At 39.3% G+C, this 22,564-nt stretch overlaps 1 protein-coding gene across 2 annotated transcripts in view; it reads right to left on the bottom strand.

Moving 5' to 3' along the window:
- Nucleotides 1–493: 493 nt before the first annotated feature.
- Nucleotides 494–22,564, bottom strand: part of CEP135 (centrosomal protein 135) — a 37,997-nt gene continuing 15,926 nt past the window's right edge. Inside the window, exons 10-26 of one of the 2 annotated variants that reach the window (XM_069977645.1) lie at nt 22,223–22,373; nt 21,773–21,999; nt 20,103–20,258; nt 19,057–19,218; nt 18,013–18,090; nt 17,643–17,794; nt 15,097–15,212; nt 13,736–13,890; nt 13,597–13,652; nt 12,819–12,987; nt 12,074–12,184; nt 11,560–11,745; nt 10,680–10,889; nt 9,696–9,898; nt 7,346–7,450; nt 6,850–7,005; nt 4,523–6,227 (exon numbers count right to left, since the gene is read on the bottom strand). In XM_069977645.1, coding sequence (XP_069833746.1) covers nt 6,206–6,227; nt 6,850–7,005; nt 7,346–7,450; nt 9,696–9,898; nt 10,680–10,889; nt 11,560–11,745; nt 12,074–12,184; nt 12,819–12,987; nt 13,597–13,652; nt 13,736–13,890; nt 15,097–15,212; nt 17,643–17,794; nt 18,013–18,090; nt 19,057–19,218; nt 20,103–20,258; nt 21,773–21,999; nt 22,223–22,373 — 2,415 coding nt within the window. In that variant the 3' untranslated portion in view covers nt 4,523–6,205. Of the gene's footprint in view, nt 1,634–4,522; nt 6,228–6,849; nt 7,006–7,345; nt 7,451–9,695; nt 9,899–10,679; nt 10,890–11,559; nt 11,746–12,073; nt 12,185–12,818; nt 12,988–13,596; nt 13,653–13,735; nt 13,891–15,096; nt 15,213–17,642; nt 17,795–18,012; nt 18,091–19,056; nt 19,219–20,102; nt 20,259–21,772; nt 22,000–22,222; nt 22,374–22,564 lie in introns of those variants that run through there. The other variant, XM_069977646.1, reaches the window with a different exon arrangement.

Genomic DNA, 22,564 nt, shown 5'->3' with positions numbered 1-22,564 from the left:
GATTTCTTTTGGGAAAATTTGCTTTGGTTTAAGAGTAGATTTGGATTACAAGCACAGTCCAGGAACGAATTATGCTCGTGATCCAAGGCACCACTGTATTAGTAAGTTATATATCTTGGAGTAGGTGCCATGTGACTGCTGGTCCTGGGGCAAGCCAAAAACCCTGACCCAAACCACAGGTACGGTAAATTTAGAGGGATGGGGTAAGTCAAGATACATGTGATATCTGAATTAGGCCATGACAACAATACACTGTACCAGTAGACTCATTTTTTGTTTACAAACCAGTGATGTCTCTAATAGGTGTGCGGTCACATGTTGTGGTTTGGCTTCTCTGAAAAATACATGAATCCAATAATATATTAAAATACATTTTTACAGGCTTTAATACATACATACATACACAGACTATTAAGAATGCATTTGTTGTAACAGTGTTTTAGTATTCTTAACAAGATGCATTATTCCATGTACAATAATAAGATGAACCACAGCGTGCCTGACATAAAAACAAAGTATTAATGCCATCAGTTAATGTGCTGTGCTAAAGAGGATAACCATTAAATATGTATAAGAAGTCACTTAATAGTAAATACCATATTTTGCTGTAAAACCAGTGGAGACTTTAATGGCTGCCATATTGTGGTGAGGGGGTCCACTGGGCACCATATTGTATTGAGGGGGTCCACTGGGCACCATTTGGATCTGGTTTATGTAAACTAGGACACCAGTGTAAAACAGAACTTAATGAGAAATCAACACCATGAACTGATTTCATATTATACAGCACAAAATGTGGAGTAGTTGTTAATGACACTTATAGTTTGTTGGAAAAAGATTCAGTATACCTTGGGGCCCGACCAATAAGGTCAGGACCTAAAGACAGGTTTAGCTGATAATCATTGCCTTTATTACACGGAATGGTGATTATCGCTCCATGGAATAAGGCCCTTACAATTTAAACTGTACCCATCATTAAAAAGAAGTTTAACATGTCCCTGGGATATCACCCATGGCTGATTTGAGCAGGAAAAACACTGCTCTTACATGCCCAGAATGTATAAGACAGGAGGGACATTGCACTGAACTACGTTGAGGCTAGGCGAGCCTTATATGCAGCCTTATAAAACAAATTATTCCTTTTGTCTTTGCTGATGGCCATTTGCAGAGTTATAAATTAGCATTTTCCCTTGGAAGCTGAAGTGCCACAGGAGTAATGCCTGTTTCCCCACACCGACCAACTGATTTACAGTGCTGGAGCTCAATCAGTCAAGACGGGGAGGGAAAAGGCATGCATACTGTGGCTCAGGCTCCGCATCAGTTCTTTGGCACTTCAGCTTTCAAGGACATATGCAATTTTATAACTCTACAAATGGCCATCAGCAGACAGGTGATATGAAAATACTACAAATGATGCCTCCATCTACCTGTGTCTACAATTCTGTACCGGATATGGAGTTAACAGATTCCCTTTAAAATATAATTTTTATGCATTTATCTTAGCATCTGTAGTGTGCTGGTGTAGTTTATGTTTATGTCACTTAGACATGTCAAACGTTTTGATTAGTGAAGGTCTTTCTGCTGGAATCCTCACTGGTCAGGACAATGGGTGTTGCTGTGGAATCTGTTGGGGCTACATAAATAAAAATTATTGACAATAAATTATGGACAGTATAAACGAAAAAATAAAATGATATTCTGTATATAGAATAAGAATGCATTTTAGAACATGCTACATGGTGATTGTATATGACCCATTACACAGTGTTATTATCAGCTGAATAGGTCCAATATCACCCAGTGTAATAGGGTCAGCAGACGACTTACAATCCAAAGGGCTGCACAATCCAATCCACAAGCCAACAGCTGTAATAGCAAAGCAATAAAATATGAGACAAGTCCCTAGCTTGGCTCTTGTATTATGGCCCTTACTCATATTTTGTGTAGTCTAATTGCATATTGAGTATATTTTCATATCAATAAGTGGAAATGTATACACAACCTCTTTAGTGACTTACTGACCTCTGTGTTATACAGTCAGAGGAATGTACACACATTATAAACTGAATATTTTGTGCAGAGACTACTATATACACAATAGCAAGTTACTTACATAAATGATGGAACAGTTCATGTTAAAGCACTAAATCAAAATGTTCTAAAATACAAATCTCAACTCAATTTTTTTATACATTTAATTGTAATCAAAATCCATGGAAATAAACAAGAGACAACTGTTATAGTTTTATGAATGATATTATATGGTAATGGGCATCCTACATTGATTTAGCATGATGACAAAGGGCCACTATTCATTTATATTACGTGGGTGTTTAAACAAGTGACTTACAGAGGAATTCACTTAAGACCTATTGTGCCACTTATGAGAATAATATGAGGTTTAATGGATTCTATACATTCCAAATGAATGGAGCAACCTCTATTAATATAAACTTGCATAATGTGAAATGCATTAATGATTTTTATAAAACTGACATTACTTGAATAAAAGAAGGCCACGTTCAGTGGGATATAATTAATATGTGTATATACAAAGGGTATATTCCAGAAATAAAAGGCATTGTGGTGGGATCCCAGAGTCAGAGCAGTCTGGGCACAAAGTATGATGGAAGCATCCTGCTGATCTGTGTGTGACATACATCTATTAGCAGCAGAAGATAGCTATGCTAACTTTAAAACATAGGGGAACATTTACTAAGGAGTGTAAGGTGTCCGACTATTCTAATGTGGGTTGGGGTTTATTTTGTTCCAATGTATTGTTTGTAATTTATTGAAAAGTCGCACTGTCATAGTAAATGTGTCTAAGTAAAAAGTCTCAAAAATGGGAAATAATAAATTGGCTGCAAATCTTGGATTATGCAAATCTTTGGGTGAATGTTCACTACAGGCAAATTTAAAAAAAGTTACATATAAAAAATATTCGCCTGTTGAATACTGGTTCATAAATAGAACTTAGACCAAAAATGGGTAAAAAATCCAATTATTCACCTAAAAATAGATGCAAAGCCCTTGATGAATTTCCCCCATATAAAGCTACGTTCGCACATCACCTTTTTCGAACCATACATCATTGTCCACAGTTTTGTCATACGAAAAAAGGCATCTGTAATGCATCCCTATCGTCTGTATTTTTTGCTGATTAAATATAAGTGTGAAGTACTTGAAGAGGTGACATGGTCATAGCGATGTCTACAACAGCTGCAAATTATGGACAAACCCATAGACTTCTATTGGTATGTCCATACCGCAGTTGTGGTCCACACTAGACCATGTCAGTTTTTTTTAATTTTTTTTACATGTATCACAGCCAAATCACAGATCTGAAAAATTAGACTTGTGAATAGGGCCATGGAAACCAATAGGACTGTACTTTGGCCAAAATTGTAGATTCAGGAGGAAGCAGAGGTCACGTAATTCTGGTTTATCTCTGGGAAGAACTAAGAGATCAGGGCTTTGAAATTCAACTTGTAAGATTCCTTCTTTCTCCCAATATCATCTGGGAGCGCACATACATAAACGATACCCTGCCAGTCCAGGCAGAGTAAATACGCAGATCAGTCACGGCAGCTGCTTAAGGCCTGAACACTGAACACTGAACCACCTTTCCAAAACTTCCGCTGCTCTGCTGTCCGCTTCTAAAACGAGTACTGTACAGACCTGCCAGAAGCTCCATAGACTCCATTGTAACACACTTCATCATAGGTCACTACAGGTTAGGTTTATTTTCTGAGGGTGAGGACAGTTGTCAGGGCATGATGGGACGCTGTGCTTGGGGGTGAAGTTACAAGTATGGGGAATGACACTTGTTTTAACATGACAATCTCCCTCCCATGTAGAGCAAGAAAGACCCATTAAAGGGGTAGTGCGGCGCTAAACAATTATTCACAAAACAACACACATTACAAAGTTATACAACTTTGTAATGTATGTTATGTATGTGAATGGCCCCCTTCCCCGTGTTTCCCCCCACCCACGCTAGACCCGGAAATGTTGGTGCATTATACTCACCACATCTCGTGTCAACCCCCGTCCGCCATCTTGGGACAATGACGTAGTCTTCGGGAGGCCGGCCGAACCGCTCCATCCGTCCCTCATGCCGGCCCCCCTCTGCCGCGTCATAACTGTACTCAGCCGCGATTGGCTAAGCACAGTTATGCTCAGCCAATCGCAGCAGAGCTGCTGATGACGCAGCAGAGGGGGGCCGGCATGAAGGACAGATGGAGCGGTGCGGCGGGGGTCGACACGAGATGCGGTGAGTATGATGCACCACAATTTTGGGTCTAGCGTGGGTGGGGGGAAACATGGGGAAGGGGGCCATTCACATACATAACATACATTATAAAGTTGTATAACTTTGTAATGTGTGTTATTTTGTGAATAATTGTTTAGCGCCGCACTACCACTTAAAATGAAATTGATTTGAAATGATCTCAAAGTGCACAAAATGAAAACAATTTATTTTGTTATAAATAATAATTCATACAAAAATAAATAGACAGGGACATAACTTCAGGCGTATAATACAATGCAGTAAAAATTCACAAGGGACTAATATTACATTAAAACTTGTTTTACATTATTCACATTTATAAACAGTGACAGGAAGTGAAAATAAAAGTTTAACTTTAGTCAAACCGAATAAAAGTCATAATTCATTTAAGGCATCAGTAAACATCGCAACTCACTGCAAACATGAGACTGGCCTATATCAAGTATTACCGTGGTCAGAATATGTGGTTACTATAGGAATGTTGCGCATGCACAATATTTTACAGAAATATATATTTATATACAAAATATCAGCATTGTTAGCATAATGTACATACATACATTAGTGTAAAGCCTCTCAGTGCCTACAATGAAGATCACTTATCACTGCAGACCACAAGTGTCAAACTTGCGACCCTCCAGCAGTTGCAAAATTACAATTCCCATCATGCCAGGAGAGCCAAAGCTTTGTGTTTAGCTGTCCAGGCATTGTTTTTTTGCAACCGCTGGAGGACCACAAGTTTGACACCCCTGCTGTAGACATACATAGGTACACTTTTTGTGTGACTTTTGCATAAAAGGCTCAATTTTATATAAAATACTGGTTAGTAATAAGAGCGGACAACTAGCACTTAACGGTTCACTGTGCAAATAAAACACCTGAGATTTGCTTTAAAGCAGCTCAAACAAGTTAAGTTCTTTATGAAAGTATGTGCACACAGGATAATCAAAACCGTTTTTTGGGTTGTTTCTGACCCAAAAACAAGGATGTATTTTTACTAATAAATTCTACTGAGCTCCATGGAAAAAAGGTCGTTTGTGCACACATGTATTTATTTTATGGCCAAAAAATGAAATTTCAGGCCCTTGTTTTAGCTATGTATGTGCAAAAAATAAAGCTGTATTCTGGTACATAATTAAGGGTGTACATTGAGCTGTAAAAGACCCAAATACATCTCTATCTCACAACTGAAAAGCCATCCAAAAAGCAAAAAAGTCAGAGAAGAATGCCTGAAATCCATCTTTGAGCCATATAATAGTGTGCATAGCTTCAGGGTGCTGAAATTTTTCCACCACAGATCTTGCCAGAATTCCGCTGTCAAAATGCAACAATGTGCACGCATTACAGATATGCCAGGGTGTACACTTCTGCTATAACAGTAGTGCTACCCTGTAAATCTGCAGCTGTAAAAATACACAGCATGCTTATATATCCATACATAAAAAGTCAACAGGTCCACTGTAAATCCGTAGGTAAGATCTACTGAAATTCCATTCCGTTTAGATTTTCCATTTTATATGTATATGATCTTTGACTCTTGAGCCTTTCAAAATGCCAACGGCACTAGCTCTTGAGGCACTAAACCTAAAACGTTAGTGGCTGGTGGCACCCTATAGACAGAGCACACAAAACCAGCGTCAGCACCAAGGTCCATTATTCAATGACTAGACTTTCATAATGTCCTTCATGTGGATGTTTGCTTGTTGCGCCAGCATGGATTAGGATGAAATCATCTTCTAATATGTAGAGTAATACAAGAACAGTGGTGAGGTATTACTAACCTGTTTTATATGAGGTTTGCGCTGAGCAAACGCAGCATGAAATCACTGACAAGACAAAAATAAATGCATAAGAAGTCCACATAATGATATAGAAACATTCACAGTGTTCGTCTCTTTTCCTTGCTCCGGAACATCAGTCTTTGAAACTTACACTCCTGTGCGGAGAGAAATATAGAATGGTGAGCTTTCCACTGACAAGGAATCATATAGTATTAGCACTCGCAGCTATTCCTAACTATACAGAATGAACCATTTAGTAAAAGAAGAAATCTTATGGATTCTGCTACACAAATTGTCACCCTTCAAGCTAGTCTTCACAAACAACTGTAGTGCAAGATGCAAAAATTTCACTATTCTTGATTCCTAGTGTAAAAACTTAGCTGAAAATAAAGGGTTATTAAAGGGTTACTTCTATCTCAACTAATATAGTTACACTTGTAGGACTCGTTAAGTTAAATAATTTGCAAATACATTCATTTATCAAACATGTTGATAAATCAGTGGTCTGGCTATATAGCTATAATGTAGATGTGTAGATAAATGTGTAGATATAGAATATATAGAAAAATACGTATACTATGGCTTTGTATACACCAGCCAGGCCACTGCTTTTGGAGCAGAGTGGTAGTTGGTAACCTAGAAAATAAGTTGTCAATAATGGCAGGGCATAGCAGAAGGAAGCAAACTTGACCAGTCCTACAAGTATAACTGTATTAGCTGAGATGTGAACATTCCTTTAAACTGAAAATATTTGTGTGACTGAAAGGTCAGACCTACTTTTCTGCCACCTTATCAGATCCTCGATCCACAGATCTTAATATGGAGCGCTCTGGAGACAAAGCAGGTGACTTCATAGTTGAAGTAAGAGGTGATGAAGTACGGATGGATGATGTAGACAGACCATGGCGACGTAACTCCTGAACTGCACGCTCCCTGTTATAATGAATATACACATGTAAACATATGAATTTCTTAATGGTATTAGACTACACAAGTATACACAACTCAGCTCACAATACATGAAACAGAACTGCCCACTGTGTTTCTGCGGTTTAGTTCTACATCAGGCTCTATTTGTGATAATGAAACCAGTGCTTCTATACTTAGACTGTGATATATGGTATCTAATGCAACGTGCTGGATTTTAAATTCTCTATGCTGGTGCACATAAGGCCATAGAATTATGTTGAAGAGAAAGGTTACTAATGCTTACTGCATGTTCTAATACAGAAACATCCCTTAAAGGTGTTGAAGTATGTTGGAGTATTCTTACCTCTCAAATCTCTCTGTTGTAAGCTGTCTTTTTGCAATATCATAGTCAGACTGCAACTGTGTAAGTTTGTTCCGAAGCATGGTGGCTTCCCGGGAGTGACTGTTTCTACAATTTGCAGGAATTAGGACAGAGATTTACTATTAGAAGAATCTACTGTAGAACTATATAAAAATGTTATTTTTACTGGGAGGCAAATGACCGCAAAAATATAATGCTTGCGTAGTGTCTAAAGCATAACAAATATAGGATCTAGCCACTTTTCTCAGCTTGTAATACTTGTTGAGCAAAATCAGCTTTCTCAATAAACATATTGAGCAGGAGCACATTGGTCTCCAGTCCTCAGGATCAATGTCCCCCACAAAAAGACCATAACTATGAGATAATACCCCTTTAATTCCAGACACCATTAGCCAGACTAGATTCTTTTCATTGCAGTAAGGGTCACTTTTTGTGTCTTGACCTGGACAGCTGAAGGTACTTTCCTTCAATTATGGTCTCCAAGGCCTTATTCCCACATTCTGTATTCTGTGCATACGGGCGTTGTGCAATGAAACGGATTATTGGAACTCCTAGCATCATGTATCATTATGATGCCAGGAGCTCTGAAACTATTTAAATCTTTTCAGTACTGTACAGCTATGTAAATCCCACAGCTTCCTTCTATCTGCCTCCCGCTGCTGGACTGACATCCATACTTAGACAACATCCATACACAAAAGTTTTGAAAAACATACTACCACTAATATGACAGAATTTGAGGCTTTAATGCAAAATGAATGGCAAGTTTAACAAGTGTTGGTAATGTGTTGCACAGTGGTTAAACTGCTTCAAGCTAAAATGTGGGCCCAGCCTAAAACAGGATCCAATAGGCTCATAAGCCCCACCTAGTGGAAGTTGAATGCAGTTAGAGTTCCATTATCAAGTAATTTTTATTTAAAGGAGACAGGCAGCACGGGAGAAAATAACAAGCAAGCATTGCTTATCTCTCCCCGTGCCTGGCCCTGGGACTCCCGCCGGAAGGCACTTTCCCCCTAGTTGTGATAAGGTCATAACGTCCCAGCCAGTGACTGGAGTGGTGTCCCACCCTAGTCACTGACTGGCTGAGCCGCCAGTTCATCAGCCGGGTCGTGGAGATCCCAGTTTTGTCTGCTATAAACACAATGTTGGGCCTAAAATGACAATAAGAGATATTTAACCTTATTAGTCGCTCCTGCTTGGTAGATACATACTTGTGCTAAAAGTAACGATAAGGAACCCAGAGAAAAGGTTTGTATTCTTAAAATAATAATTTTAAAAAATTAGTTGAGGACTGTCTATTCAGATAATCAAAGTGTGTAAAGGTTTTCTTTTATACCAGTGAAACATTGTTAAAGGGGTTGGCCACTTTATAGTAAAATAGGTCAGTACAAAGTAATAGTAAGTGTACTCACTGTATAAACTGACAGCAGGTCCCTGTGTCCCTCATAGAGCTAATATCAGGCTCCCCTCATCCAGGCTGGGCTGCCCTGCTCAGTTTTGTTTCAGTCCATAAAATGGCTGACATGGAGGAGCATGTGACCATGCCCTGTCCACTGTGTCCTCCATAGACATATACAGGCTCAGTGGTGGACACAGGGGACAGGGCATGGTCACATGCTTCTCCATGTAGGCAATCTTATGGACCAAAACACCACAGAGCTGGACAGCTCAGCCTGGAAGAGGAGAGTCTGATTTTAGCTCTGTGAGGTACACAGGGAGCTGCTGTCAGTATATACAGTGAGTACACTTACTTAAACTGTACACTGAGCAATTTTACTATAAAGTGGCCAACCCCTTTAAAGGCTATAGACACCTCTGCACTTTGCACCTTTTTAATTTTTGATGTGTTTCCTGATTTCAAACTATAGAAACTTTCTGAAGTCTTTATGAGAAATTCTCTGCTATGTATCTGCTACTCAGAGAAAGAATGAGTCCAGTCAGATGGGCTCTTTGTTCTGTGTTAAAAATACCATCATAATGTGGGGGACCTTGGTTAGAGGACAGCTTACACAGGCAGGAGAGCGTAGCCGATATAACTAAGTCTGCAGGGGAGAACCATATAGGTTGTGTAAATGTACAGAGAGAAAACAAAGCTCATGCAGCACACTATAGAGGAAAGTAAGTAAAATGTTTAGTAAAACCTTATGGAATTAATAATTTGCTTCTCAAAGGTGTCCTTAACCTTTAAGTTGACAGAATTTTGGGAAAGTGCGCCTACAATTGATTTATAAGAAAAGAATTGTAAAGTTCTGCAGAATATCTTGGCACTATATTAGATGCATTTTAGAATTATTACTACTTATTAAACAACTCACAAAGAAAGGATACTTACAGTTTACTCTCTGCTAGGGTCAGTTTATCTCTTAGCAGCTGAATTTCTGATTCCTTCTCGTGGGAACTTAGATGACTCTGGAATTCCTTCTCTCGGTTAGTGGCCAGCAAAGTCTCCAGGTTCTTTATTGTCAGTCTCTCACTTGCTAACTGTTTCTTTAGCAGTTCGGCTTCAGACTTTATATCTTCCAGCTCATCTAGAACCTTAAGATAAAGAGATATTTATGAGAAAGGGAATCAAAATCACCTTAATGTCAACCTGTCATTGCTTTCATGCTGGGTGGTGCATGGTGGCTTCTCCCTGACCTGCCAGCCATGATTGATAGATCTCTACCTTTACCCAATAGAGTAGAGCGCTATCAATCATGGCTGGTGGGGTAGTGAGAAGTTGCCAGGAACTGACCTGGTGGCTCACGCCTCGCCCTCATGCCTCGCCCGGTGCAGAAATAAGACAGCCTCCCGAGTACTCACAAAGAGGGGCAGGTCAGGCGTGCGGTGGGATGTGCGGAGGCTGTGGGAGCCATGGACCAGGCTAGTTTAGAGTAGGGGGTGCCTTACTTTAGGTTAGAGGGTAGAGTAGGAGAGTAGGTGGGGTGTCTTATTTTAGGAGGGCGTCTTATGTTTGGGGAAACACGGATACGTCAACTACCAGTCGCGTGGGTTTAGTCGAGGTTTGTCTAATATGCACTTGTGCCTTTACACTTTTTAGTTGTCTGCATTTGAAAATCCACAGTGAATTTCTGTAAGTAAAAAACCCTATGGCATATAAGGAGGATTGTAAAATCTCATCCATTGGCCTGACTCTAATTTGCAGCAGATTTTACTGGTTAAAATCCGCAGATAAAAAAAACAAAAAAAAAACAAATCAAGCCCTTTTTCTGTTTACTTTTAACCTAGTCTAATATGTAATCTTTGTGGGCTTGAAGGTTAACATGCTTCAAAAAGAATGGTGTGTTCAGTTCTGCACATCTGGGCTGACACTTACTCTTTCACACTCCATGTTTCGTGCAGTTAGTTGCTTAGAGAATTGCTCTTTACTTGAGTCCAGCTTAACACATAGTTCCCTCACTGATGCCAAGTCAGACAGTATCAAAGCCTTCTCATCTTGCTCATTCCTGAGCTTCTCCTCAAATTTGGACAAGGCCTTTGCCATGGAAGATATTTGAGCCTCATAAGCCTGATGAGCATTCATGTGCTGCAAAAGAGAAAGTCATTTTAGTGATCAATTGACGGCTTCCTAATTAAATAAGGAGGCTACATTCATGCATTCAGTAACTGTAGTTTGTCAGGACCGTATATGATGTCTGTATTTTTTTTATGTATTTACAGATGTTTCATTCGTAAAAATTACTGGCGCTCCCACAGACAAAATGTGTGCCACAATTACGTCTTAAACTAGAGCTTGCAATTTTTGTGTACTGCGGATGTGTAAATACACAGACAGGGGGAGATTTATCAAAGGGTGTAAAATTTAGACTGGTGCAAACTACCGACAGCAACCAATCACAGCTCAGCTTTAGGCAGTGTTGAAAGGAAAGAGGAGCTGTGATTGGTTGCTGTGGGCAGTTTGCACCAGTCTAAATTTTACACCGTTTGATAAATCTCCCCCACAGTGTTAACAACCCAATTGAAATCAATACGCCTTAAAAGTACTTATTGTGTGAATGTAGCCTTAGGGTGGGACCCGCACTAATGCCATGTTAAGACCTATTAGGTTGGCTGTACACTAAACACATTCATAGGCTAAACCATTTCACAGTGCAGACACAGGGGGGTACCGCTCCTACCTAAGAAAACTGTATCAACCTCTTCATACAACACATATATTTTGCAAATATAATAGGTATATGTTACTGTGCTTCTACCTCTTGGACTTCGTTTTCCAGGTCTTCTACTCGTTCTCGAAGATGCCTTCTATCAGTATCCACAGAGAGCAGCTCCATTTTTATAGAACTGCTTTCACCGAGAGCATTTTGTGCCTTAACTTCCCATTCCTCAGCTTGGCTATGAACCATTCTGAACTGATCCAGAAGATCTCGATTTTCTTGTTCCTAAAAAAGCATGGTATAAAATTAAGCTGAACATCTGCAAAAAGCACAAACAATATAGACAATGGTTTAATTAAAATACATTTCCTATTTGAATACACAGCCTAATGAAAGAGTCAGTGCTCAGTAAATGAGGTGGCACAGTTATTGTTGGTACAGTATGCTTGTGTTCTACGCCATCTGCTGCAGCAACGTCTGTCTTACCATTATATGTAGTTACAAATGTCAGTCTAATACAAGAATTACAAAAAAAATAAGAAATAAAAGATTACAGTGAGACTTAAATCACAAGCTATGGTATCTATTACACTACTGAGCAGAAAGCACTCACCTTGGCAGCCATTAAAGTTTCAATTCTGGAAACCTCAGAGATGTAACCGTGAACTCTTAATTTTAGTTCTTCTTTTTCGTGTATTGCATTTTCTAATTCCAGTGTAACAGTCTAATAAAAGAAGCAGATATAGCACATTCAAAAAGAAGAGTCACATTATAAGACCTTACATGAAGCATTAGCTGTCACAGGTAGTGTACAAGATTATCGCTATTTGTCGCACTGAATCTGGGCTTGCACCTTATAACAGTGCAGTCCAGTAATAAATTATGAATGTTTGCTTCATGCCAGTGATGCCCTTGTAAAAGTACTTTAAATCTGCACATAAATCGCAAAAGTGGCAGCAACTGAACACGTGGATACTTCTAATTGATAACTACAGTATTTGATTTACAGGTTCACAAACCACATAAACAGGGAACATGTTCGCATATATTGTTGAAGCAGTTTGTGATGCTGCTGATGTGGGATCATACAGAGCACGCTACTGACTAGGAATGAAGTTCTTTGAATTGAGGGCCTTTCAGGGAATACAGGAAAAAAAGCAGTGCTACCTATGCAGACATATATTCAATAGCTCTGGTGTCGCTTTAATTCAATAAAAGGTTTTTATCCCATATTATTTTCAGCAATTTGTTGTAGTAATTTTACTACAGGTCACTCAACTTGATTCTATTGTATAATGCATGCCCAGAGCAATGGTAATGACTACTATTACACCGAACTGTATATTTAACCTTTATACCTGGTTCTCTCTAGCCATGGTAGCCAAATCATCCTGCAGTCTTCTATTCTCCTTCAGAGAAATTTCTCTCAACTTGACATTTTCAGTTAGATCTGAATGGACAGAGTCAAGTTGACGACGAAGACTGGATAGCTCCCGGTCCTTGTTACTGAGGGCATCTTTCAATTGGCTAAAAAATAAAATTATTTTAAATTATTGTCAATGCAGGATGTCTGCCAAGAATAGAACAAGATATGTTTGAGGTCTTTAACATTTATACAAACTAGACCCACAGGCTTTTTTGTGTCCTCAAATAAAACTTGAATAAACTGTAAAATGTTTCTATTATGGCTGAGCATAATTGTGACGCGGCAGAGGGAGGCCGGCATGAGGGACGGCAGGAGCGGGTTGGCTGGCCTCCCGAACATTACATCACTGTCAGAAGAAATGCGGACGGGGGTCGACACGAATCAGGTATGTATAATGCACTACACTTCCGGGTCCACAGGCGGGGGTCGGGGAACACGGGGAAGGGGGCCATTCACATACATAACATACATTACAAAGTTGTATAACTTTGTAATGTGTGTTGTTTTGTGAATAATTTCGTAGCACTGCACTACCCCTTTAACGCAAAGGACAGAAGAGCATGTCTTCAAAATAAAGCCAAAAAACACGGAACTACAGCCCCTCAAATTTCTGCAGAGTTGAATGCATATTTAAAGGCAACAGGATCAGTGTCAAATGTGTACATTACATTTAACGTTCTATAGAAATTAATAATACTACACAGACTTACTCAACAGCAGCCTCAAGCTCAGAAAGGGTCAGCCGTAAGTTAGTTATTGTCTTGTCCTGGAAAAGAGAAAAGCTATCAGAACTCAAATGTGAATGATTCCCCAGAGATAATGAACAAAATAAATAGTCATGTAACATACTTTATTGTCTAGGTTCTCATCTAAGCTTGCTACACGCTCCGTCTTCTCATCCACCTCTTCTTGAAGGTTATCTTTTTCCTTGTCCAAGACAGAAATTGTGTTCTTAAGAGTGGTCATTTCAGTCGTCTGTGCAGATACTTTGTAATTTAGTTCACCTTAATGTTAAACAAAAGGAAAATAGTTAAATATAATAAAAAAGAGCCTTAAGCTAGATTCACACAGGATGGATCCGCAGATTTCACGCTGCGAATTTGCACGAAGTCCACTGCGGATCCCTTCCCTGTCATTTTCAATGAGATTACATACTCGCAGCGGGATGACAGTTACTGCGGTGGGGCCTTGCAATGTTTGGCTGAGTGGGTCCTACGGGAGCCTCAGATGCCGCAGCGTGAAATGCGCTGCAGATCTGCTCTGTGTGAATCTACCCTTACAACAGTAGAAAAGCACCAGAGGGAAATGCATCTTTGAATTTATTCCACTTATTTAACTGGGACAGTTTAAAGCATCTGGCATGTTAATAGTGCCTTTGGATCGCCATACGTTAGATTGCTGCTTGCTGCTGTATGTCCTTGATGTTTAATGCAAAAAAAAGGATAGGACAACTGATGCATTTCTGCCATCAGTTATCAAAAAAGGAGGACGCCAGACCGCCTGATATATGTAAACCCAGCTTCAGGGCCCTATTCCACTGGACAATTATCATTCAGATTATCGTTAAATCGTTCGAATCTAAACGATAATCGTTCGGTTGAAATGCAGTTAATGATTAACGACGAACGAGAAATCGTTGATAAGACCTGGACCTATTTTACAAGACCTGGACCTATTTTTATCGTTGTTCATTCGCAAAACGTTTGCAAATCATTCGCAAATCATTCGCATTGAACAAGACATCGTTCGGTCGTTCGCAGTAGATACGAACGCAATAGCGAAGAAATAGCAAAGAAAAAACTATTGCAAATACGACCATAAGTAATGATTATCGTTCCATGGAAATGAGTGAACGTTTTTAGGTCTTTCGCAATAGCGGTCGTTTGAGATCGCGAATCGTTAACAATTATGCGAACGATAATCGTCCGGTGGAATAGGGCCCTTAGTTAAAGCCAGACAGCTGCGGCGGCAGCTTATTTCTTCAGGAATAGGGTCGGGTAGCTGAAACCAACAGCTATCATATAATCGGGTGAAAGTTAGAAGGATGCCATATACTTCAGTCAGTCAGCAGAATCCACCAAAGTCCATGTGTTCGGACGATTTTTGTGTAAGGGCAAATACAGCATTTTGTTTAACGATCATAAGAGAGTATGACAAATATGATATTTGAAAGTGGGCAAATATCTCTTCTTCATCTGTGTGTAATTTACCTATTCTTTCTTCCAAAGTGCCCATCTCTTCTTGTGATAATTGCAACTCATTGGATTTTACAGTGAGGCGATGCTGGAGGTCTTCCATAGACTTCTGAAGTTGCTCATTCAGTAACCTGTATCACAAATAACACAAGATTATGATAAAAGTAATGAAGTGCTGCACAGGCCAAAAGGGCAAAACACATTTAGAAAGAAAACCACTGTATAAACATGGTAGACTGATTAATAATGTGAACAAACTTTTTAAATCATTAGTTGGCGGCCGCGCATTGCTATTAGTCATGCTTGAAGAATTTAAGGTTTAAATGGACCAGGCGGTCTTTTTCTGCTCTCAATTGTTTATGCTTCTGTTAGAATTTTTTTTTACAAAAAGCAAAAAAGTCCCTACACCAAAATGGTACCAATATAAACTACAGATTGTGGTGCAAAAATGAGCCCTGACACAGCCCCATAGACTGAAAAATAGGTATTGGGGGGGGGGGGTCAGAATATGACAATTTTAAGCAAATATATTTGTTAACAAATAAATAGTAAATAAAAAAAAAAAAAAAAAGGTTAAAGTAGAAAAATAAAACAAGTTATATAAACCACTGTAATTGTACTATCCTACAGAATACAGATAACAGGTTGGCTTAAAATAAAAAAAATAAAAAACCTAAAAGTTGCAAAGTTTATTTATTTTTTTCTTTCCTAATTTCACCAGATAATTTTTATTGTTTTGACATACATTTTGTGGCAACATGTCACCAAAAGTACAATTTGTCCAGAAAAAAAAACCCTCATATGGGTCTATAGTAGGTAAATGAAAGAAGTTTTGGCTTTAGAAGGCAAGGAGGGGAAAAACAAGTTGACTGCATCATTAAGTGTCACTGTCGTTATAACTTGCAAAACCTAAATCCACAGTAGATGTGATATAAAGCAAGTTTGCAATTTACATTCATCAGGTTTTTTTTATTATCATGGAAAACACGTCACTTCCTGTGTTCTGACTCTTATTCATTTCAGAGTCTAAACACAGGAAGTGTTGTTTTTCCCAGGTCATCGGCACTCTCACAGAGAAGGCAGTCATGTGATTGATGGACGCATTGAGCCGTGACTCTCTGTACAGGTCAGACTTCCTGTGGTGAAAGCGACTCTGTACCCACAATCTGACCCCCTCCCCCCCAAACCACTTGTACCTTCAGATAGCGGCTTTTAATCCAAGATCTGTCCTGCGGTCCGTTCGGCAGGTGATGCAGTTATTGTCCTAAAAACAACTTTTAAACTTGCAGCCTGTGCCAGACGGGAGTATCTGTGCCCTAACTTTGCACCACCCCTCCCGTCCCTCCTCCCCACCCTCTTCATCATTAGGAATGCTCCAGGCAGATTGTCTCCTATTCGTCAGCTGTGTGAATACTGAACATGGGCTGGATCGTTAAGGACCTGTGCAATGTTCAGCATGGAGAAAATGTTCCAGTGGCATTCCTAATGATGAAGAGGATGGGGAGGAGGGACGGAGGGGTTGTGCGAAGTTAGGGCACAGATATTCCGGTTAGCCATGGGACTGCAAGTTTAAAAGTGTTTTTTTTTATGACAATAACTGCATCACCTGCCGAACGGACCGCAGGACGGATCTTGGATTAAAAGCAGCTATCCGAAGGTACAAGTGGTTTGGGGGGGGGGGTCAGATTGTGGGTACAGAGTTGCTTTATTTCCTTTTTTTCCCCAATCAGCACAAGCTGTCTTCAGGAGACGGGACCTGTATTTCTGCTAAGTAACAATAATGTAAATTGCAAACTTGCTTTATATCACATGTACTGTTGATTTAGCTTTTGAAAGTTATAACGACAGGTACACTTTAAGGCTATGTTCACACTACGTATATTTCAGGCAGTATTTGGTCCTCGTAGCAACCAAAACCAGGAGTGGATTGAAAACACAGAAAGGCTCTGTTCACACAATGTTGAAGTGGATGGCCGCCATATAACGGTAAATAACTTCCACTATTTCAATATAACAGCCGTTGTTCTAAAATAACAGCAAATATTTGCCATTAAATGACGGCCATCCACTCAATTACAACATTATGTGAACAGATCCTGTGTTTTCAATCCACTCCTGGTTTTGGTTGCTATGAGGACCTGACATGAGACCAAATACTGCCTGAAATATACGTAGTGTGAACATAGCCTAAAGCGAATCTATCAGCAAAGGTGCCAATAAACGTTTCTTATACTCCCTGATCAGCAGCGCCAAACTGATTCCAGACGTATTGGTCTTTCATTGATCTGCTGCCCTGGTCTCCATATGTCTCTGTTTTTCAGTACATGCTAATCATCAGGTCTGGGGCACTGTAGGCAACCCCAGTACACCGATATTTCCTCCCATTGCTGACACGCCTCATATGAACAGTAATAAGGTGCAACCATGATGGGAGAAGATATCAGTGCACTGGACTCGATCAGTGTGGCACCACTGATCAGGGAATATAAAAAAACGTATATCAGCACCTGTGTTGATAGACTTGCTTAAACGGATTAAACTTATTGGTCATTCACACTAACCTTAATGAACTTAATTCAGCTTTATACTGTGAAGAATCATCCTGAGTCTGGGCCAATGTAATGGATTGTGATCGGTTAACATTATCTAAAGATGATATTTTCTCCTTCAGCTCTGATATAGTGGATTTTAATTCAAACCGTTCTCTTTCCAGCTTCAAATAAAAATGAACAAACAGAAGTCAAGTCACCGATGACACAAGCTGAATAGTGTTAGCAATAGGGTTTGTTCCATACAAATCACAGATTATTTTTTAAGAAGCTCTTCAGACCCTATAACAGTTGTTAGATGAGGATTTTTATAAACACAGGACTAACATTAGCAACTAGCAAATGACATCTCATTATTATATAGTAAAAAAAAATGACTTACCATTTGTATTGTGCTTTCTAGGTCAGTAATCTTCTGGGTAAGTGTAAACCTCTCCGAGGAGAAAACTTCCTGCTGAACCTGTAATCCAACGTAGGACAATTAGCAATGGGTAAAACTATCCAAAAAAATTGTTATATCAAAGATTCTAAATTACATAGCTCAGTTACCGTACAAGCTGAAAACTTTTATACCACTTATTCCATACAGCACATCCTCTACTTTCATCCCACCCTCCCACCCTTAGGCCCCATGCACATTGCAACAAAAATTGGGCCATATACTGTCCACAATTATGGAAAGTATGGGACCTACTGTAGTCTGTGGGCCAATGCACATGATCATGGGTTCCATAATCCATACATTTGCCCACAGCCCAAACCTCAAAAATAGGACATTTCAGGAAACCTCGAAAAAGCAACACGCGAAACGCGCGTCGGGTAAGTGGTGAGGTGGACTTATGTACTAAGGACATGTGTGTGTAATGTGCAATATCTCTTTGATAGTATTTATTTCTTGATTTTCCACTGTGAATTCACTATTCCGCCTGTCATATGCCCAGTGCCCAGTACCTATGAATGTAGATTACCAGCTAGCACTTATTTATTCAAAAGGATTTGTCTTATGATGTAATGTAATCTACTCCCTTTCACCCTATGTTGGGGATATGTATTAGCTTCTAGCTCTTACTATATGTATTTTAGTGAAATTTATTCTTTTGCAATATATCTAAATAAAAGACATTTTTTTGTAAATTTTGGTCTTGCATTTTTTTCTTTTTTTTGGTATTTGTTTGGTAAATTACAAATCTGTATAACTTAAATTGAAATAATTTGAAAGAAAAAACTAAACTGGAGTTTCCCTTTAAATCTCATACCAATGAATCTATATTCTACCGTGCCTGTGGATTGACATGTTTTACAGTGAATTTCAAGGAATATAGGCCAGTAATTCATCCATTATTTATATTCAAAGTACAATATATTTTCTTTGTTCATCTCAACATTAGAAAAGTCAATGAATGCAAGCATAGGAAATAACCATAACCTTCATTTTGTCTCTGAGTCCCACATTCTCATCCTGAACCCGTCGTAAGTCTGACTGGACTAGATCTCTTTCCTCCTCAACATGGTGCAATTCACTGACTGAGGTGGCACTCTTGCGGAGTGGAGACAAGTCTCGTTTAGTCAGTGTTAGCTCATTCTGGGCCTGAAAATAAGCAAATATCCAACATTTTATACAGAATCAGTCTAAAAATGATATTCATGCATTAAAACAATATGAGGTCTCCATTACAAAGAAAATCTAATACTTATATGCACAAATATATATATAGCACATACAAATTCCCCAGGACTGGGAGGAAAGCAAAGAACCAAGAGGAGACCAATGCAAAGACAAGGAGAAAATACAAACTTCCTGCAGATATTTGCCTTGCTTGGATTCAGGGCCAACAGGGCTAACCACTGAGCCACAATGCTGACAAATTATACATAAGACTAAGGGCCCTATTCCACCGGACGATTATCGTTTGCATAATCGTTAACGATTAACGATCTCAAACGACTGCTATTGCGAAAGACCTGAAAACGTTCACTCATTTCCATGGAACGATAATCGTTACTTATGATCGTAATTGCGATAGTTTCTTCTTCGCTATTTATTCGCTATTGCGTTCGTATCTATTGCGAGCGACCGAACAATGTCTTATTCAATGCGAAGGATTTGCGAACGAGCAACGATAAAAATAGGTCCAGGTCTTATAAAGCGATCAACGATTTCTCGTTCGGTCGTTAATCGTTAACTGCATTTCAACCGAACGATTATCGTTTAGATTCGAACGATTTAACGATAATCTGAATGATAATCGTCCGGTGGAATAGGGCCCTAATGGTCAGGCTGCTGAGACCCCTACTGAACGTTAAAACAAAGGAGCAGAAGTGCTAAGCCAAGCACTGTGGCTCATCAGCTGTGACTAAATACTGTTTAATTATGTTTTTTTCTTATAGTTTCTTTAAAGATTCAATTTCTTGTTTATTTTACCTTCGTTGTTTATTTCCTCAGCAGCAAAAAAAAAAATATTCAAACCTTACCTGCTCATAAAGTAATCGGAACTTGTCTCTTTCCATTGTTAGCACTTTGACACTGGACTGGATTTCAACCATGTGTTTTTCAAACCTATCTAACATATTCTGAAGATCGTCCCTTTCCCTGGTAAGACGTCTAAGCTGTGCATTGGTTCCTGTGTCCTACATAAAAGAAGACATTATTCTTAACCCCTTAACCATAATAAGCAGAAATAGCTAGCAATGGTTTCACACTTCACTGGGTATTCTGGGAAGAAAGGATATGCAACTTTTACAACACCTTTTCAATGTAACTTTATTTATGACACTCTCCACAAAGAGAAACTTGGCCCCTTTGGGCCCATTGGCCTCTTAACAGCCAGCCAGCACCCTGCTCTGGACTGGAAAGGGGCAGTAATGCCAAAACATCTATCTGCAGATGGGTAATATTCTGGACAGATGTCTGGCTTGGCATACATTCCTAGTTAGGTTTGGAGTGAGACACTGATTTTTAATGAAAACTACCTTAAAGTGGTAGTGGGAGAGTTGCATTGCGTAGAATTTCCAGTAGAGCATGAATAGCCTCAAGAAGATGGTAACCCCTTTGGTCACATTAATATCATGGAAGCTCAGCTGTTACGTATTAGCAGAGCATCTTAGAAGCTGTGGGCAAATTGTGATCGCAGCATGTAATTGGTTCCTGGGCATCTGTAACCCCATCAGCACTTAGGTGAAATGATCGCTGGGACCTGGATGGGTTTCTATTGCAGTAGGAGGCTTAATGATGTCCCCGAACTTGCCATGTATGTGTGCCTAATAGGCATGAAGAAAAAAGCCAGCATAGGAGCTCACTGTTACGCGAATAAGTGGGCATATGCCAACCCACAACAAGATACAGCAAGAGCAACAGGTCACAGTGTATTCTGCAAGTCAAAAGGATCTGCTTCCAAGAGGGTGCTTTACTGTGAATCCATCAGCATAACATAGCAACATTTCGGCAAATGCAACAGTCTGAGAATTGCTTGAGAAAGGCAGTTGCATCTGCCAAAACATAGCTATGTTATGCTGATGGATTCACAATAAAGCACTTTTTGGAAGCTGATCCTTTTGATTAACTGTAACCTGTTGCTCTTGCGGTGCCTAACAGGCTGTGCCTCTGGCAGGGCTGAATAGGTAATTTGTCACCTGATGTTTACAGGCACTATATACTGTCCTACAGTCGTAGTGCACAGTATTATATGAGGGAGATTGCATGTTAAGGTCTCCTTGTGGGACTAATAGAGTAAAAAAAATAAATAGAATTTAAGTGTAAAAAGTGTAGGATATGATCTATTTTTCATTAGAAAAGCCTTTAGGGTACAAACCCACTTGACGTATTTGTTGCGTGAATCAGTCTTAAAAATAAGCAGGCAAAACGCAGGTTGGCTTTATACGATTGTTCTGCGTTAAAATACGCAATTGCGTATTTTTGAAGCGTGAAGCTTGTTGTTAGCAAAGCATCAGTTGTTAACAACCTGTGCGAAAAACGCATGTAGCTTCACGCTTCAAAAATACGCAATTGCGTATTTTAACTCAGAACAATTGTATAAAGCCAACCTGCGTTTTGCCTGCTTATTTTTAAGACTGATTCACGCAGCAAATACGTCAAGTGGGTTTGTACCCTTAAACATTTAAATTAAAAGCATGAGGGGGCCCACCTTTCCTGGGGAACTCCTGGGTGATCCACTGGTTTCTTGTAGAGAATTACCCCTAGTGCTAGATTTCAGAGTGAGTGCTCGCTCCAGTTTCTCCATTTCCATTCTATAATGGTCTCTTTCTTCTTCCAAGGATTTAACAAATGAATCTAACCGAGAAGGTGAACGATCAGTACGCAAAATGCCATGTTGCGTCCGCATCCTTTCAATCTCTAGCACCATCTCCCTTTCTGAAAGAACAAGATGATAACTACTTTAATGCACAAACACTGGTTAAACCTTTAATGTACTGCTCACTTGTAGAAAGCCCAAAGCTGATCATCACTAATAAAAGGAATAACTTACAGAAAGCCCAAAGTCACATATAAAGGGATAGAAGGCATATATAGCTGCTGACAACACAATTATGAAGGACTATCACTTCTGTGACAGGTTGTTACTCTAAAGATTTACCTGTTAACATTTGTTTTTCAAGTTTACTCGAGAGACGCTGTTTTTCATTCTCTGCATGATTCAGGAGGGATTCTAATTTACGACTTTCATCCTTTCTAGTCTCTAACTCATCAGCTAGTTTATTCTTCTCATATTCACAAGTACTTAGATCCTAAAAAAGAAAAGCCGTAAAAGGTTATTATGCATACAAATCAACCTTAATTCACTGAGATGAGATCAGTGTGAGGTAGGGACAGAAGTGCGAGATTTTCTTCCGGTTGAAGGGGTATTTCCATTTCATAAAGTGATAGCATATGACTAGGATATAACATGCAACACACAGAACCCCAATTATTAGGCTAA

This window comes from Dendropsophus ebraccatus, chromosome 7 (assembly GCF_027789765.1).
Source record: "Dendropsophus ebraccatus isolate aDenEbr1 chromosome 7, aDenEbr1.pat, whole genome shotgun sequence".
NCBI classification, from domain to species: Eukaryota; Metazoa; Chordata; class Amphibia; order Anura; family Hylidae; genus Dendropsophus; species Dendropsophus ebraccatus.
This window is presented reverse-complemented; position numbering and strand designations above follow the sequence as displayed.